The following is an 18,289-nucleotide window of genomic DNA, read 5'->3' as shown; positions in this document are numbered from 1 at the left end:
TCGAACCAGCAACCTTCAGAGCCAAAGGCAGCTGCTCCAACCACGATGCCAAAAGTCACCCCCCTTTATTATAATAAAAAAGTTTTATTTAACAAGAAACACATTATAAACTGTTATATTTTTATTGAACAAATTGTTTACACAATCAAAGTCATTGATGGAAACAGCGTGTGAACCTTTATGACTAGCGGAACCTCCTTTATCGGCTATAACGTCAACCAAGCACTTTTTGTAGCTGCTAATGAGATGTGCACAGTGGTGAGGAGGTATTTCGTCCCATTTGACTACACAAAACTGTTTCACTTCATTCAGTTGTTCGCCAAGCTTGGAATGCAGACTGCACACATTTCAACACCAGCCAAGTTGACGTCATCATTGCTTAATGCATTGCGTCATTAAACTGATGATGTCACCTCGACTGGTGATGAAACGTCTGCAGTCTGGATGCCAAGCTCGGCGAACACCTGAACATCCGAATCAACAACCCGAGCTACAAACACCATCAATCTTCTCTATCTACCTCTGTTTCACTTCATGTTTATTTTTTGAATGTCTTGCTCGAATGGCCTTCCTCAAATCACACTATGATACTTCAATAGGACTGAGATTATGAGTCTGACCTGGCAACTTGAAAATACGGAATTTCTGCTGTTTTGAATCATGCTGTAGTTTACTCCTGTGTTTTAGGCCACTGTCACCCAACTTCACCTCAATTCTGTTATGAAGAACAGGTAACTAAATAGTCTTTTTATGTGGCTGGGTAGGGCACATTGGAACTGACTGCAATGGCAGCCAATGGAAATGACAGAAGTCCACTGACAGCGAAGAGGTCTTGCTCATGGTCTGTGGTAACGGCGACTCGGTAGGTGAAAAGGTAAAACATTCAACGCAAAGAGTTCAGAAGTAACAATGATAGAAATAAAACTTTTTTCTTTACTGTATATGTAAACATTTGCAACATTTACCATGAAAAGCACCACTCCTCAAAAAAATTAAGCACAAGTAATTGAGTAAGTGTAAAATGTTACCTCAAAAGGGACTCAAACCCGATGCCCTTTGTATGGTATGTGGCATTTTTCTGCTGGCAGTTTCCATTTGGTGTGGAAGGTTATACTTCCACTGTGGTTCTTTAATACCAATATTCAAAAAAGAAGTGACGCTTACAAGGTTCTCTACACATGTGTATCCAGTTCTGTTAAAATATACCTACAATATCTACAATGTCCACATGATGGGAGTAAAGATTTGACTCTATAACAGAGATACAATCGGACTGTGCGACATTCAAAGTACGTATGACCCATACATGGTGTCTAAATCCAGCAAAAACAGAATTGTTTCATTTTGAATATGCAGTGTTTTATGGAGGACAAATAATATTTAGAATACTAATTTATTATTATTTTCAATGTAATAATTTACAGGGACTGAAAGGGTTACCGTATTAATAATGGCTCTAAAGCAGTGTGATAGAAATCACCTCCAATTATTTATTGAAAAACAGTCTGAAGAAAAACAAGAAAACAACCCATGATCTTGAAGGCACAGAAGGCATTCCTAGTCCACCCATGACTGACAACACTGCAGACTGCTGCACCCAGGTGCTTTTCTCAGAGTCGAGCGCTTGATTTTAACCCACTTTTACTCTCATTTCTGCACCCTCTTCTGCACTGGTCTTCAGAGGTGCTGCCTCTTATGTTTCAAGATCTCAGTGGAGGTAAGGGTCAGGTCCTTGTTGCAGATGTCACAGTGGTAGACCCTGGCCAGGCTGGAAGAGGCTGACGTGGAGTGAGTCTGTTCACTCTCTGACTCTGTAAATGAGAGGAATACGATGAGCGCTCAATGACACCTGTCCAGTACAAAAAAAAACTACCTCCATTCCTGTATCTTTCAATAAAACAAAACAAAAATGAATTTGTGGGAGGTATGAAGGATTTGAAAGAACACCCTTCTCTCACAGATAGCCGCTTTTTTCATTACGCAGAAACAACATTTAGAAGTATTACCAGTGTGAAATCATTTTGTACCAGCAGGATTCTGTCCCTTCCCGTCACCGCATCTCACCTTCCACAGACTGCGACTCCCCGGGTGGCCTGCAGGTGGCCTCGTGGTGCATTCGCTCCAAGGGTGTGACAGGCATATAGAAGTCGCAGTGCGGGCAGCTCCAGAAAGCCCGAAGACATTCGCTGTACAAGTCCTTTGAGTCCTACAAGCACATACACAGCAGCAGCTGAATTCGGTCCTCCAGGTCCACACACACACAGCCCATGCACACGATGAAAAGGACAGTAGCCGCTGCTGTTGTGTGACTCGAACCAGCGACCCTCTGCTGTGACAATGTACACTCACACTCAGACAGTTGAAGGTGAAGAAGCTGGTGACCCTGAGACCTCCCTTGATGGGATCTGGATGAGCTTCGATTCCAGGCAGGAGTGCATTCACCGCCAGGCCTCCTACAGAGTCCACGTGTGCCTGAGGTCCGACGTACAGGTTCTGGGATTCCAGAGCAGTGAGGCGCCGCAGTGCGTAGCTTACCTGGACAAAGCATATCGGAAAATGTCACACACCGCCACCAGTATAGCACGGTGTTTACAGCTGCTGCCTTCCAACCCGCGGGTCACAGGTTCGATTCCTACCTCCGGCTATAGCGCCTGCGAGCAACGTACGTCCCCTAAATTGCTCCAGTAAAATTACCCAGCTGTATAAATGGGTAAATAATTGTAGGGTGATGAACAGTCAGTTGCTTTAGAGGAAAAATGTCAGCTAAATGAATAAATGTAAGTGAAAAAATATAAATATTGTCCTTAATGTGAAGGAAGAAACAAGTTTATAGTAACTATATATTACACAGTGGGGAATGCGGTGGCGCAGTGGGTTGGACCGCAGTCCTGCTCTCCAGTGGGTCTGGGGTTCGAGTCCCGCTTGGGGTGCCTTGCGGCGGACTGGCGTCCCGTCCTGGGTGTGTCCCCTCCCCCTCTGGCCTTATGCCCTGTGTTACCGGGTAGGCTCCGGTTCCCCGTGACCCCGTAAGGGACAAGCGGTTCTGAAGATGTGTGTGTGTGTGTGTGTGTGTGTGTGTGTGTGTGTGTGTGTATTACATAGTGGTTTTTATTCACTTTCACAGCTTTTATACTTGTTCACGTGAAGCTACTTGAGTTTCGCAGTAGGGACCCCATCTTGTGAGGAGAGCGGGGCGGCGGGTCCGTCACGGTACCTCGGTGTACAGCAGGAAGCGCACCAGGCCGTCGCTCAGTCGTTCCACCTCTTTGTGCGGGACAAACACCCCCTCGGCACCTGCGCCCAGCTGCGCCTGCAGGAGGCGCTCCCAGTCGGCACGGAGCCTCAGAGCGGTGGACAGCAGGCGCAGGGCCGCCTCTCCGTCAGACAAGGCCAGCTCCAGCCAGCCATCAACCACCAAGCGCGTGCAGTCGGCATTGCTGTCCAGTGAGCCACCCACCAGGAGCAGGGCCTGCCAAACGTGCACGCACGCGCACACACACACACACAAAAACATACATACACTTTACCACGTCATTTCTGTCAAACCCGCAGGGAAACGTGAAAACATATCTTACAAGTACACAATTGCAGCGGTGAATCCAACGCACCTGAAGGGCCGGGACACGTATGCAATTGCACACATAGGGCTTGTTGGTCTCCAGCAGGGTGACAAAGGCCAGCAGCTGGTGTTTGGAACTAGCATTCTTCTCGGCACCTCGGTACATAGACACACACACGAGAACTCTCTAAGTGTCTCCAACTGTGACACCCTAAGAAGTCGCTGGCTGAGCTCTGGTGGCGCTGCTCCTCACCTGGTTCCTGCTCGGGGACGTGCAGCACCTCGGGGTTGCTGGCGAACACGCTGGTGGGGTGGATCACCACGCCGTGCTTGTTCCGTGTGTGGAATACCTGGAACACACAGAGCAGCATGCCATCACACGCCCACCTCAGCAAGGCTACCGCATCCCCCTGCCCCTCCCTCTGCTGCCTCCCACCTGCTCCGAGTCCTTGCGTGTGGCATTGTGCTCGTCCGGCAGAGCCAGCTGGGGGTACAGCCCGCGACACAGCAGCAGTCGGAGCAGGGCCTGCTGGCGGGAGGACAAGTCCTGGCTGGCGCTGGCTGCCTCCTGCAGCTTTGACACATTGTGACGTAGCTTGAACTTGACGTCCTGCGGGAGAGCAAACCAGTCAGAGAACCAGGAGACCGGTGGGAGACGACCTACGAGACACACCACCACGCACAGCGGTGTGTGTCCGATCTCCGTCAAGACGCAAATCAAGTGAAGGAAATCCAGCAGAACTAACCGGACTCTGGCACGGTAAAAAGGTCAGACACCCTACACAAGACAGCAGGTAGGACAGAGGCTATAACTGCACCCTTTTAACCTGGGGGCTGCAGGACGCCAGGTTCGAGGTCAAGTACTTAACTCAAACTGCTCCAGGAAAATATCACCCATTGATTACACAATGTAACAAACATTTTACTGTGTCCATTTTTGGCATTTTCTATTCAGTTTTGTTGGATTAAACATACTTTTAGTCGGCATTAGTTTGCACTATATGTCACTTTTTAGAAAAATACCCCATATTCTTGAAATCAGCAGTTGTTGACACCAGGTTCCAAGTGCTGAATATTCCAGTACCTTTTAGGATCTGATGCTTTCTAGAAAGTTTTGTTACTTTCTACAATGTTCTGGTGCCTTCTAGAATCTTCCAATGGCTGTAAAGTACCAAACTAAAACTGACGTTCTATAAGAACTAGTGCTATTTTAGTAATCGGTAAACTTGAACCAATCATAATCAATGCACAAATCGTCATAAGTAAGAACTTTGGAAAATTTTCTTGCTTTGTTTTATCAATGACTGCTTGTCCAGTGCAGGGTCACCGTGGTGCAGAACCTATCCCAGAAGCACAGGGCACGAGGTAGGAAACACTGTGCGTGTCATCACACACGTCACAGATACACTCACACACAGGTGAGACACTAAGAACTGCTGCGATTGACCAATCCATCTGAAGCACATGTCTTTGCAATGTGGGAGGAACCCCATGCAAACACTGGATGGCCTCGCAAACATCACACAAACTAAGATGGATTCGAACCCACAGCCTGGGAGCTGCAAGGCACCAGTGCTACTGATGTAAACTTTAAGCCATTACAAAGGTAACAGAGTGAATATTTCATGGTCTCAGTATGTCCATGTACCTGTATGTCCACAGCTCCTCCAGCAGCATCCTTGTTCTTCCTTCCTCCCCTGCCGTCCTCCCCCTCAGACCCCGAAGACCCCAGAGCCTCCTCTCCATCCTCCAGCCTCAGCACTTTGCGCCGCCTGCCCTCCTGCTGCTCGTGCTCCCGCTTCAGCTGATGGAGCCGACGCCGCTCACTATGCATCTCCCTGCGCCGCTGCCGGTCCTGGCTATAGGGGGCGCTCTGCTCCTCTGTAAGCAGCCCGTGGCTGGACAGCAGATCCTGCGACACGCAAGAGGCAATCGCAGCCCTGAGAGATGCTGCGGACACCCAGTGTTTGTTCTGTAAGAGCTGTGTGAGTTTTGCACAGCCTGGTTAGAACAGTGCCACATGCAGACAGTGTCCAGAGGGTAACAGGAGGAGGGAAACGGGTCTGACTGGGGGATAAGATTGGTGGACCTGAGAGGAGAGAACATGAAGGAAGGAAGGAAGGACAGCGTGTGGGGGGTGGGAAGGGACTAAAGGGATCTGGAGTTTTCTTGTGCAGAGATTGTGATGGGTCAAGGTACACAGCCTTACATTTACATTTTTTTATCTATCTGACACTTTTCTCAAAGCAACTTGCAATGTTAATCTACATACAATTATTTACAATAATTTATTTAATAATTTTTTATTTATACAGCTGGGTAATTTTACTGCAGCAGTTTATGGTAAGTACCTTGGTGAAGGGCACTACAGTCAGAGGTGAGATTCGAACTGGCAACCCCCCCCCAATACTGATGCGTACACCGTTTTGCTCCATTTACCTTGAACTGGCGCCGCAGGTTAACCATCTCATACAGCCGCTGCTCCTCCAGTCCCCGGCGGCGGCACCACTTTCTGGATCCTCCACCTCGCTCCCCCTTTACCTGAATGTGACAAATTCGACATCAAGACCATCCTGAAGGAACAGACCAGTTTGCAGTAACGGCCACCAGGAATTCTCATCTGTAGGGTAAAGATGTTAGGGTATGTTTGTGTCTGTGCTGACCTGCACCCAGGCGTTGAAGGTGTTCAGCAAGGTAAGGGGGTCTCCTTGGTCGCTCTGCAGAGGCTGCCTTGCGGTGGAGCAGTCGGGATTATGCTGGGCGCTGCGCAGGAAGGGTGACTGCACGCTAAGAGCTGCAGCCACTGTCAGAACTGGTTCCACCAGGCTGAACACAGAGCCCAGGACCAGCATTTTCCCTGCGAACACACACACACTTACACCTATTCATTTAGTCGACACTTTTCTCCAAAGCGATTTATGATGCTGGGTGACTCTCAGTTATTTACGATTTATATAGCTGGGTAATTTTTTTTTTCTTTTTTTTTTTTTTTACTGGAGCAATTTAGGGTACACACCTTGCTCAAGGGTACTGCAGCTGGAGGTGGGATTCAAACGTGCACCCTTTGGGTCCAAAGGCAGTAGCTCTAACCACTACGCTATCTGCTCCAAATGCAGACAAACATACTTCATAAGCACTGCTCTGTTTTATGGAGACTCCATGATTGATTTTGAGACCAACAGCAGGTGCCTTTTTTCCACTTTGGATTTATCAAAGTAGCCCAGGATGATTTTCTAGAGGCAGTTTCCCCTCCCTAGTGTTGGGGAAGCGTTGAACAAGTAAACGCTAGAGGTAGCGGGTAAACTCCTACCAATGACCACATCGACGGGCAGCTGTGCCAGCAGACTCCCGATGGAGGTCAGCTCCTCATGGCAGTCAAGCGCTCCCTGCTCCTTCAAGTAGGTCACCGCTGTCTGGATGCTGGCGGCCGGCGGAGGGTCAATAAAGGCAAAGGACCGGGGGTCTCCCAGCCCCATACTCTTCATCTTCAAAAAACACAAGGAGCAGACCATTGGAAAGCTGCCCCCGTTTCTTCCCAAATGAACATTTTCAGCCCTTTTAAAAATATTTATTCTGTAACTATAACTACAGACTGGTGACAAGGACACCTATCCAGCCTACGTCAGGAATAAAAACATGTGTGTGAGATTAACAGCTTGGGGAAAATAATGACAAAAATGAGACCGATAAAGAAAGCAGGAAGGAGGTGATACGCGAGGGGTGGTTTCGACGGAGGATCCAACCTGGAGCACAAGAGAGTCCAGGGCCACTCTATGGATCTCGGGGACAGGGTAGGGGGCGAAGGCCTCATAATCTGACTCCGCATACAGACGGTAGCAGACCCCCGGGCCAGTGCGACCCGCTCGACCCTTACGCTGCTCTGCACTAGCCCGGCTGATCCAGAACTCCTGCAGCCGCTGCATCTTCGCCTTTGGGTCAAAACTCATCTCCTTCACTTTTCCTGCAGAACAAAGTAACAGGACATGGTAACAGCCCTTGCTATCCTACTGACAGCAAAGCAAACAGTCGAAATGATGGAACTATACTGTAAATTACAAATTTCCAAGAAAAATATGAACCTCTGTTGTTATTATTCACTCATTTCACTCTACTAAAGCAATGCAGCTTAAGTCATTCACCGGAGAACACATCAGCAGAGTCACTCCTGGAATTTGAACTGGCAACGTTCAGCACGTAGGTCCAACTCAGCACACACCCTGCTGTCCTCTTCCCAGCAAAGTTATTTCCACAGCTACTTTATCTCCTGGCAGACTGAGATACGTGGCAGCAGAAGACAAACATCACTGGATTCTCTTTACCTGAATCCACAACGAAGCGTACCCCATCAATAGTGACTGACGTCTCTGCGATGTTGGTGGAAATAATGCACTTTCTAACTCCTGGAGGGGCAACGTCAAACACCTCGGGAAAGAAACATGTAATCGCAGAAAGACTGTCAGATTGTACCCTGTTAGAACAGCGGAAGCTCAAATCGCTGGTGTGAATATTAGTGTGACTAAATGTGCACCATCAACCCGACTGAATGGTCTGCCAGAGATTCTGACTGGAGAGTCACACCTTGTCCTGCTGCGCTAGAGAGAGGGTGCTATGCAGGGGTAGCACAATCCAGCAACGTGTGTGCTGGGCATACGTCTGGCAGGCTTCGAGGACAGAATCAATCTCCGCCACACCACTGAGGAACAGCAGGAGGTCACCCCTCTCATCGGCTGGGTAGCGGTGGTCTATGCTCTGAAGCACACGCAGGTATGGCCGGGGGTCCAGCTTCTCGGAGCGGGAGGACAGCTCCTCAGGAGGCACAGGCTGGTAGATCACCTGAGTGGGAGCAGCAGGAGGGAGAGGTGGGCAAAACAAAAACACTCCAAAGGAAACAGGGAGGCACCTTCACACCATGAAAGTGGTCAAACTCTGTTCCACGTGTCTGTCGAGTCCAGTACTTTGTCACAAAGTGTGATTAAAAATACGACATCACCTCTGAAAATGACTGTCCTCTGCTAGCCACAGTTGTACATCTAGAAAAGATGGAGGAATATCAGAGGTTCTGTCACCAGGATGTATGCCCACCTGTATGGGGAAAAGCCTGCCTGGCACCTGCAGCACAGGAGCGTTGTGAAAGTAGGTGGAGAACAGCTTGATGTTGATGGTGGCTGACATCAGGACGAGGCGCAGGTCTGGGCGGACGGCTAGCAGCGAGCGCAGCACCCCCAGCAGGAAGTCGCAGTGCAAGTGCCTCTCGTGCACCTCATCCACGATCAGCACCTGGTACTGTCCCAGTTCCCCGTCCCGCTGGATCTGCCGCAGCAGCAGCCCCTCGGTCAGAAACAGCAGCTTGGTGGCAGAAGTTCGGCTGGTCTCGAAGCGGATCTGGTACCCCACCTGGATAGTTGGCGCAAGATGTGGTCACAAAATGCTTCTCTCATATCTTGAAGCTCTGCCTGCCTAAACCCTCGCTCGCTGACACTATACTGTCTATCTGCATGGCACCTGAATAAGAAACATCTGAAGGCAGCAGGGTTCTATGACTAAACCTATTTATAGACCAAATTAAGTTAAAAATCGCACAACTCAAATAGAAAGTGCTGGAAGAAAGCATGTGTGAAATGCAATGGGACATTCCGCTGCCGGGCTCCACCAAAGTAACTCCCCGCTTTTGACTGCTGGCTCTTCCAGATTGTGCTTTCCTAAAGGGACAGTTCTGATGGCCACTGAAAATCAGTGCTGTGTCCTTTTTCCTTAAATCTGAATTCACCAATATTGTTTTTGTCAAACATTCAGCTTTGTAAACGTTTAAACTCGCGAATTCTATGCGTCCATGAATATGGATTTCTTACACATCCAAGCACGGAATCCCAGCAGGCTTCCCTTACTAAACAAAGCAATGCTTTTGCTGTCCTCTGAGTCCTTCCCTGTGTTCTTCCTTATCGCTTCAGCTAAAGCGCAACCTGGAAACGGAGAGGCGAAGGTCCTTCGCACCTTGGAGCCGTACTGGTTGAGGCTCTCAAAGCTGACCCTCTTGGCCAGGGAGATGCAGGCGATGCGCCGAGGCTGAGTGCAGGCGATGTGGTCGAAGCCGGCAGACAGCAGGTACTGGGGCACCTGGGTGGACTTCCCACAGCCCGTGTCCCCGGCCACCACCACCACCGGGTGCCTCCTCACCAGATCCACAATCCTGTCCTTGTACTGGAAGATGGGCAGGCTCCTCTGCTCCCGCCGCAGCTTGGCCAGCTTGGCAAAGCTCTGCTTCTGGCTGAAGTCCAGGTAGTGGAGCAGGGCCAGGCGGCAGGCAGCCACTTCCTCGCTCCCTGGGCCTTTGGAAGCGCTCCGTCGTCGCTCCTTCCCACCGAGTCGCTCCTCCACGTCCTGAGTGCACACCGATACGTTGATCCGGTAGCGGGCGTCGTACTCCTCGGGAAGCCCAAGGTCAACGCCCCCAACATCATTCTTCTTGCATCCGGCCCGCTGTTTAAGATCGGCGTCTGCTCCGTCCTTCGATCCCGACATCTCCTTCTTCTGCTTGAACCGCTGGAAGCGCTCAAAGAAAGCCCAGAAGTCCTTGTGCTCGGAGCTGCCCGCCTGGATGTAGTCGTGCGGACGGAAGAACACTTCATCCAGCTGGGCCCGGCACCGCGAGCTGTCCCAGTCCCACGCCTGGCTCCGCGGCTCCATGCTCCGCTGCTTCGACGGGGGCGTCTCGGACGTCTACCCGCACCGACGCCGAAGCGCAAAGACGCCGCGGTGACCTTTCTACACGGTCTTCCAAGCTGAGCCGAGAAAGGAAATCTGGGCGTCGATCGATGAGCTGGAAATAACCAGAATGTGATCATCATCCTCTTCCTGCAGGGCAGCTGGCTGTCAGACGGGAGGGCACACGCGAGCTTACCGAAATACTGCTCGTTTGTTGGGCTGGATGGTGCGTTTCGGAGGCAAGTCTTCATCAGAGAACTCCGTCCTGTGCCGTGGCAAGAAAAAAAAGCATCACATTCGATCCGATTGCCTTCCTCTGACGAGCAACAAAAATGTATTCTAGAAGCTTGCGCGTGTCTGTTATCTCATAACCCAGGTAGTTCTGGACAAGTCTTTCACTTTGTACGTGGCTATTCACACTTTCAAGGAATTGTATGATTTCTGTCATTCATAACATCATTTTACCACCACCATGAATCATGATCACCTTCATAGCTACTAGTAATAGTATAATCCCACGTCGCTGGTAGTTGAGTTTCCAGAATTTAGCAGTCTCTCATTCGTTGCGACGTGCGCGCTTCTGCACTGTTTATACCGAAAAAGAGAAATGATTACAGACTAGTGCAAACATTCTTTAAAATATTATTATTATTGCTGGTTAATATTTGCTTGGCAACACAACGAATAATTACCGTCCATGCGATGTGTGCTCAGGGAAAGGCTGGAGAGAGCCGGAACGAAAATAAAAACGGACCACTTCCTGTTCGTCCCTCAACGTCGTTCAACGTTTCTGCTCTGCATTGTTTTAGGGGAAACTAGACAGCCGGAATAAAAATAGAGACGGACATTTTCCGGTCGCCGCTGAAAATTCTTGTATCAGACTAAGAAGTTTAAAATGGTCTTATTAAAGAAGTGGCTTCACCGAGGAAAGAATATTAGGTCCAGTTTGAAACACATCTTTAATTGTAGTGGGTGAATTCCTGACCAAATAAGGGGGTCCAGACAAAACCGTCTCTTTTTGAAACACAAACCATTATTATTGATTACCAAATTATAAGTAAAAAATGACAAGCTCCTGCTTTTTCGCTGTTTTTGCACTTTAATGCCATTTAATATCATTATACTTGGAAGAAAACTATAAATTAAGTAATTTAATACTGAAGTAATCCTAAAAAATATTAGAATCTTTGTGTCGGTTCATTTCTGGCATGATGATGGTGTAGGTAGGACACAGCATCAGGTGGTAGTAAATGAAATTTAAATAAACGTTAACACTCAACAATGTTTTTAATATTGCAACGATATTATGTTTTTTTAATTATGCTTTTTTATGATGTAAAACAGTAAGCTGTAAATTTATAATGCAAGTATTAATGTATGGTACAATTCAATACTTAGAATGCTTTCCTTATTGCAGTCTAATTATATAATAAATGTAGTGTGTTACAATTGAGCGAAGTGTTCATAAACTACAAATAATCAGAAGAATAAAAATTTCGTTGATCATTTGTCCTGAGGGGGGTATTGTCCCGGGGAGATTTTGTCCTACACTCAAATATAAGACACCTGTTACATCAAAGGAATTTTCCATAGTTTTTGAAGCAATACCTTCAGGTGTCATCATGCTGTTCAGAAAGCAACAGCCCTCTTTAACCCCTGCGACCCCAGACATGGATCCGTATTCCTTTGCTGCGGGGCAGATCTGTTTCTCACCCAGTCCTCGCATGAATAGGGGAGCGATCAGGGCCTTGTTCCAAAGGGATCTTGTTACAGTGTCATACTGGAATAAATTTATCAATAATACCAATGGGTGTGGAAGTTACCCATGAAATTCCTTTTGACTAATAAAGTGAGAGACACCTCCTGTAAATTAATTCCCAAAGTTTACCCAAGTGCTTTATCCAAAGATGTAAAAGAAGACATTGACACCCGGTGCTCGTTTTGAGAAGGTCCCTCAGAAACGGCTCTCCACCGGTTTTGCTTCTGTCAATAAACACAAAAGTTCTGCTCGGACCTACTCAACGTGGCGGAAACCTGGTTTTCCTCTGATTTCTCCCTTACTTTTACACGTTTTGCTTGGATTTTACAAATGTGACAAATGGCAATAGGTACCATATAATTAACCTTGTTTTTAATTAGCCAAATATCATATACATAAGTGTAAATTTAGGAACTCAAAGTCTTTCTTTTCCTTGTTTGTAAAAGAGATTAAACATTATAAGAACACTATTCTATTTTCTAAAAACCCCAGAGCTGTGAGAACTGTACTTATACTGACCTCTTACCTTGTTGGTGATGGATAAGTCTTTATTTACTTTTTGTGCACATTTGTGTTTTAAATCAATTAGCTCCCAAGCAAGGTCATGGTGAACCAGAGCCTAACCCAGCAACACAGGGTACAAGGCTAGAGGGGAAGGGGACACACCCAAGACAGGACACCAGTCCATCACAAGGCACCCCAAGCAGGACTTGAACCCCAGACCCACTAGAGAGCAGGATCCAGCCAAACCCCCCTGTGCCACTGCACCACCATGCCTTTGCCAGGAGTCAAATTTATTGAAATGTTTATTGCTGAACCCTTTATATGCAATATTTACCTTTAGGTGCTGCCAATCCTCCAGTCCAAGCATAAATTGCTGCTCCATTGTGATTCAAGTATGATTTTCTGAAATGTATGTTCTGAAGAGATTAAAAATGTTGACCGAGCATCAGTTTCTATAAATTAATATAACAATCACATTCATTACTATTTTTAGCCTTTATTTTGCTGACACCTTTCTTCAAGGTAACATGCACTGTTAGGTAATAACATTAACTGGACTTTCCATAAAAAATGTTCAGAATTCAGAGTTTTTCCCTCTTCTTCCTCTCGGAAATTGGGATGAGCTTCACTGTTTCTGTGCGACTCTCTGTTGCGGTTATATTCCATGCTTGATAGGCTGTCCTGCAAAAAGGGAAATCACACTGATCTCGTTACATATTCGAGCGACATGCCATTTAGCACAGTCACTGTAAATGGGTAGAGCAAACAAATGTAAATTCTACTCAGTATATTTATTCTGATGGCTGTATTGCACGTGCAGCATGAACATACCCAGCCCACAAACTGAACTAATGCACAACGTTATATCTGTCACACGTGGTGTAGTTTACCCTCGATCTCCTGGTAGTCGAGCGAGCAGGAGGTGATCAATTTTGACCCTCCTTTTCCTCCAGTTCAGGTAGAGGAAGCGTTCGGTGTAGAACTCCATCAACAGCGTAATATATTCGTCATCGTGGTCTGCCGACACCAGAAACCGGTACACTTTTGTTGGGTTGAATTGGATCATCGATTGACTAAACACAAGAAACAAAGATTAAAGAGCGCTGTTACCGTACTTCTCTCAGTACAGTTACAAGAAGTCAAAATTGTTATGCTTTTTGCTTTATGTATATTTTTCAAACGTGTTCTCTTTGATACCGATACCGGTGCTTGAATAAGCCGTAGGTACCCTGTCAACGCCATGGTAGGTGTCCTCGTTGACATGCCACTTAGCTGGACCAACAGCTGAGCTTCCAAAGGGGTATCTCCTCCGACGTGTAGCTCCAGAAGAAATGGGGCGACTGTGTTGAGGCAGAGCACGCTCATGGATGAGCCACTTAATTCTACCTACGATCGCTGTTGAAAAACAGTAGCACTCATTTAAATAATCACGATCGTCCATCTTCTCACCGCAAAAAGGGGCGACCGGCGTAACATCCAGGACCACACTGAGGTGCCGGAACGGAACGGGGCGCTCCCGAGTCAGCCAGCTGATGTTGTAACCTGAAAGAGGGCGAGAGATGTCAGTCCACCCCCCCGCACGTCGCTGTCAGTACCCTGGACTGTATGCACGCCTGTGTCCCTGTGGTTGAAGGGTGGCCTGCCCTTACCCAGCCGCGGACATTCGTGGAGCCCAGACGAGTTGCAGTCCGTGCACAGCCCTTTCTTGAAGTCGGCAAAGGAGCGGCAGGGGAAGGCTGTCATGGGACAGGTTGAGAGGATGGAGCTCGCGAAGAGCTGTTTAGCACGTTGATGGCTACACAGCACATACTTCTCTCCTACAGCAGCAAAACCAAGTGCATATTACACCAGCAGATGCTATGCTGTCCCTCCCATGGGGTGAGGTGGACCATGCTGGATTAATAGGAGTGCTATCGATCTCCTACGTATCAGAGCCTCCGCCCACACACTCACTTCCAATGAGTCCCTTTGGACAGCCGGGCAGCTGGTATCCGTTCCCAACGTAGAAGTCAACGTGACCTCCGGGCTGGGAGGAGCCTAGTGCTGCCACTGGCTCGTTGGCTGAAAAACCAACAGCTCCGTCAACTTTATAGCCATGTAGCGAGCCTAGTAGTACTCTGTTGCAGCGGTTACAAATGTCTATTACTTTCTCATCCTTGAAGCAACTTACCTTGTGTGGGGCAAGAGACACATTTGTACAGGCGTCCCTCAAGTAACATCTAGGGTGAATTCTCCAAAAACAACCTCTGTTTTGTGGAGGGTGTGGTGGCACAGCGGGCTTGATTGGGTCCCGCTCTCTGGTGGGTCTGGGGTTCGAGTACTGCTTGGGGTTCCTTGCGACGGAGTGGCATCCTGTCCTGAGTGTGTCCTCTGTGCCCTGTGTTGCCAGGTTAGGCTCCAGTTTGCCACGATCCCACTGGGGACAAGTGGTTTCGGACAACGTGTGTGCGCGCAATCTCTCTTTCGGAAGGGAAAAGCAAATACTTTGGCTCCTCACATTACGAACATAGCTGACACCAGAAGGCTGCTCCAAACTTGATTTGATCGCTAAGACAAAATATGATCTTAACAACAGAGGCACCTGTGGCTTCATTAATGAGTTTGATTCTTTAAAAAGTGAAGATCAAGTTATAATACATGCTTTCTAAGAGTTCACTCACTCACTGCTGTTAACTGTTTGTCCAAGCTACCATGGCAGTGATCTGGAGCCTATCTCCAAAGCCCAGGGTTGCAAGAATACGTAGGGTACACCCTGGAGGGGACACCAGTCCATAGCAGGATACCCACACACACTCGTACATACACTACGGGCAATTTAGTCACCAATGCACCTGAAACACGTCTTAGACTGTGGGAGGAAACAAGAGCACCTAGAGGAAGCCCACACAGCTACTGAAATTTTGTCCAATTGCACAGTCACGATGTTGTTAGACACCCCTGCTACCTGCTGTGCCGCAATGTCTCCCTCTGTGAGACGATGTTTTTATCAACTTCACACTGCATTAAAATGAAACAATTAAAACGGAAGAATTTAAAATACCTCATCTCCACAACCCACACCAACCGAAACCGCTTGTCCCAAGCGGGGTCACGGCGAGCCGGAGCCTAACCCAGCAACACAGGGCGTAGGGCTGGAGGGGGACGGGACACACCCAGGGCGGGATGCCAGTCCATCACAAGACACCTCAAGCGGGACTCAAACCCCAGACCCACCGGAGAGCAGGACCAGGACCAACCCACCGCGTCCCCTCATACTGCACCACCACGCCCCCTATTAAATGGAGATATAGTGTATACATAAATTGTAGTGAAACGCTCGGTGGCTGTGGTGATAAGACACAAACCTAGATTCTGAACAATACTACTAGTCATTGCCTCTGCAGGCCTCCAGTGCTTTGTGTGAAATGTACCGCAGTAATTTTACTTTGCGGCCGACCCGCACTGTTAGACCGAACTAAGCTTCGGTTTAGGTGAAGAAAAGGCGAAAAGAACCAGTCTCACGGTTAAAGTTGGTGTGCACCACATCCACGTACTGCCCGTCAGCATAATCCAGAGTGTGAGATGAACCTGTTTCTGTGAAGTTTGGGGCAAAGGGGTCCAGACCTAGATGCAGTAAGAAAAACGAATGATAGCAGGAACTAATAAAGTGTTGATCAGCGTCCACAAGTATTTGCCATGTTTCTGCATTACGTTAACTGTTTACTTCATTCAAAAGCAACTGTCATAACTGTGCCGTTGTACACGTCTACATCTACATCGCACTTTACATTGATGCGTTGTGACGTGTTCCTTTCAGGATGAGTATCTCTGACGCTGGGATCTTAAAGGTTTTCTTCTTTCTTTCGAGAGTTTATTACTTTTGAATAAATGTCATTCGTCGTGTCCGCTGGGACTGCCCTACCTGTGATTCTTCCAATGGTGCCGTTCAGACTGGCTCCAGCAATGCCAGCTATGTGTGCCCCTACTCCAAAGCCAACGAGGTGGACCTTATCCGGGGAGGAGCCTTCGGCCTGAGAGAAGGACACATCCTCATCGGAAGAATACATACACCTGTTCACATCGCGGGTAACATTGAGGTGAGGTATCTGCCCTCTTGTAAGCCTGAGCAGAACAGCAGATCCACGCCCGTACAGTATAGTTCACTTTGCATCGAAGGTCTACTCCAGATCAAGCGTTGGTGTACAATTAAGCATCCATGCGTGGTCTCCCTGGAGTACTGAGCTGGTACCCACCACCAGTGCCCTCAGGATGTTTGCCAGCCTCTTCCCCACTTCAAGGGCACCGCTTATCATCTCCAGGTCCTTTGGCAGAAGCCAGTCTGCCGCGAGCACGTTGCTCCGTGTGGTCGCCAGCAGCGCCAGCGCGGTGCGCCTCACCCAGCCGGGTCGTGCTCTAGGCGGCCGCCTCCCGGGCACGATCACCACAGTGGGCCTTGCTGGATCCCAGAGCGCCCCTCGGGGGCCTGGTGCAGAGTGCAATGGGGTGCCGCATGGCCCGTGCTCTTCTGTGAAGAGCAGAAGCTTCACCACTGGCTGAGTGGGAGGGCAGTCCAAGAAGTCGGCGCAAAAGAGACGTTTACCTGGAGAATTACAAGATTGACGTATGGCTCGGGGTCTCCGGCTAGACTGCCGCAGCTCTAAAATGGCATCGTAAAATTTTCTCAAAGGGTTACAGACGCAAATACTCCAGTAGGTACTCGAGTCCTCTTGTTACATTTATTCTTTTGGCAGATGCCTTTTTCCAAAGCAATGTACAATGCATGTTGTGAAGTATTTCACGGACGCTTTTTTACCCAAAGCAACTTACGCTGCCAGATACACTTCAGTGTACGATCCAGTCGTCCGCTTATCCAAGATGAAATGATGTGCCTATTAATGTGGCCATTGCCTCTTTGAGCCGTAGCACAGTTTCCAGTACTAGCTATTACAATTAAGTTCATTCCCTATCTATAATGCAGGCATTTTCACGATTCTTCCCAGTGATTCTGCTCCCCCAACACACCCCTCAAGTTGTTCCCCAGCACTGTACCTGCCACCTGGGTGCACAGCAGCCACATAACGCAGAGCGGTCCCAGTGTCCAGACTTGGTGTGCTCGTGCTCCAGCTCTCCCCATCTCCACAGGCTCAATGCAAATCACCCAGCCAGTCGTGGCATTAAACACTCCCATGGGTGCAGGATAGAGATCTTGTCTACAGAAATGTTCCTGCTGCAAACAGAGCATCAGCACACCCTTTCAGCATGTAGGTCTTACCTCTACTAATATATTAAAAGGAGCATCCACAGATATTTCTCTTTTTGGCACCACCAAAATCTGAATTTATATATACTCAGTATTGGATTCTATTTTCAAGTTTCAAGTTTACTGTCATAGGTAGCAGTACCGTGTACAAGTATCATGAAATTCTTCTTGAATGCTTCTCCATGGACTATGGACAAAAACAACAGAAATACTGCACAAAACAAAACAATGACAGTCACAGTGTAATTTACTAATGCGCTTGGGTGGAGCAGTCCAACTCTAGTTACTAAGGGTGGCACATTGGTTAGTGTTGTATAGTCTTACAGCAGTGGGGTAAAAGCTGTTCCTGTACCTAGCTGTGTGGATTCGAATAGACCTAAGCTGTTTTGCACATGGCAGGGAAGAGAAAAGTGCCCGTGCGGGGTGACTATGATCTCTCATGATGCGCATCGTCTTTTTGAGGCAGCGTGTGGTGTAGGTGTCCTCGACTGCTGGTAGCTGTGTGCCGATGGTTTCCTCAGCTGTT

At 48.2% G+C, this 18,289-nt stretch overlaps 1 protein-coding gene across 1 annotated transcript; it reads right to left on the bottom strand.

Annotated features, from left to right (window-relative positions):
- Positions 1-176: 176 nt before the first annotated feature.
- Positions 177-17,580, bottom strand: dhx34 (DEAH (Asp-Glu-Ala-His) box polypeptide 34). The gene is made up of 26 exons (XM_018763777.2): positions 17,553-17,580; positions 16,757-17,103; positions 16,426-16,534; positions 16,026-16,127; positions 14,478-14,585; positions 14,174-14,341; positions 13,974-14,066; positions 13,753-13,864; positions 13,415-13,597; positions 10,466-10,526; positions 9,551-10,276; positions 8,642-8,953; positions 8,138-8,392; positions 7,879-7,981; positions 7,303-7,520; positions 6,870-7,044; positions 6,223-6,416; positions 5,999-6,100; positions 5,208-5,471; positions 3,996-4,169; positions 3,813-3,909; positions 3,609-3,715; positions 3,215-3,469; positions 2,350-2,535; positions 2,065-2,206; positions 177-1,811 (listed from the first exon to the last, which is right to left on the bottom strand). The coding sequence occupies exons 1-26, from the start codon at positions 17,578-17,580 to the stop codon at positions 1,678-1,680; spliced, it is 4,755 nt and encodes a 1,584-aa protein (XP_018619293.2). The 3' UTR covers positions 177-1,677.
- Between the last annotated feature and the right edge of the window lie 709 nt (positions 17,581-18,289).

Source organism: Scleropages formosus, chromosome 10, assembly GCF_900964775.1.
Source record: "Scleropages formosus chromosome 10, fSclFor1.1, whole genome shotgun sequence".
NCBI lineage: Eukaryota > Metazoa > Chordata > Actinopteri > Osteoglossiformes > Osteoglossidae > Scleropages > Scleropages formosus.
Note: the sequence above shows the minus strand (reverse complement) of the source record. Positions and strands in the feature narration are given on the sequence as shown.

Bases quoted from the DNA above. Each gene is read 5' to 3' on its own strand.
- dhx34 (XM_018763777.2), bottom strand. From the start codon at position 17,580: ATGTGGCTGCTGTGCACCCAGGTGGCAG. The intron at 17,104-17,552 runs GTACAGTGCTGG...GTAATTCTCCAG, and splicing joins GCTGTGCACCCAGGTGGCAG to GTAAACGTCTCTTTTGCGCC. The intron at 8,954-9,550 runs GTGCGAAGGACC...CCAACTATCCAG, and splicing joins TCAACCAGTACGGCTCCAAG to GTGGGGTACCAGATCCGCTT.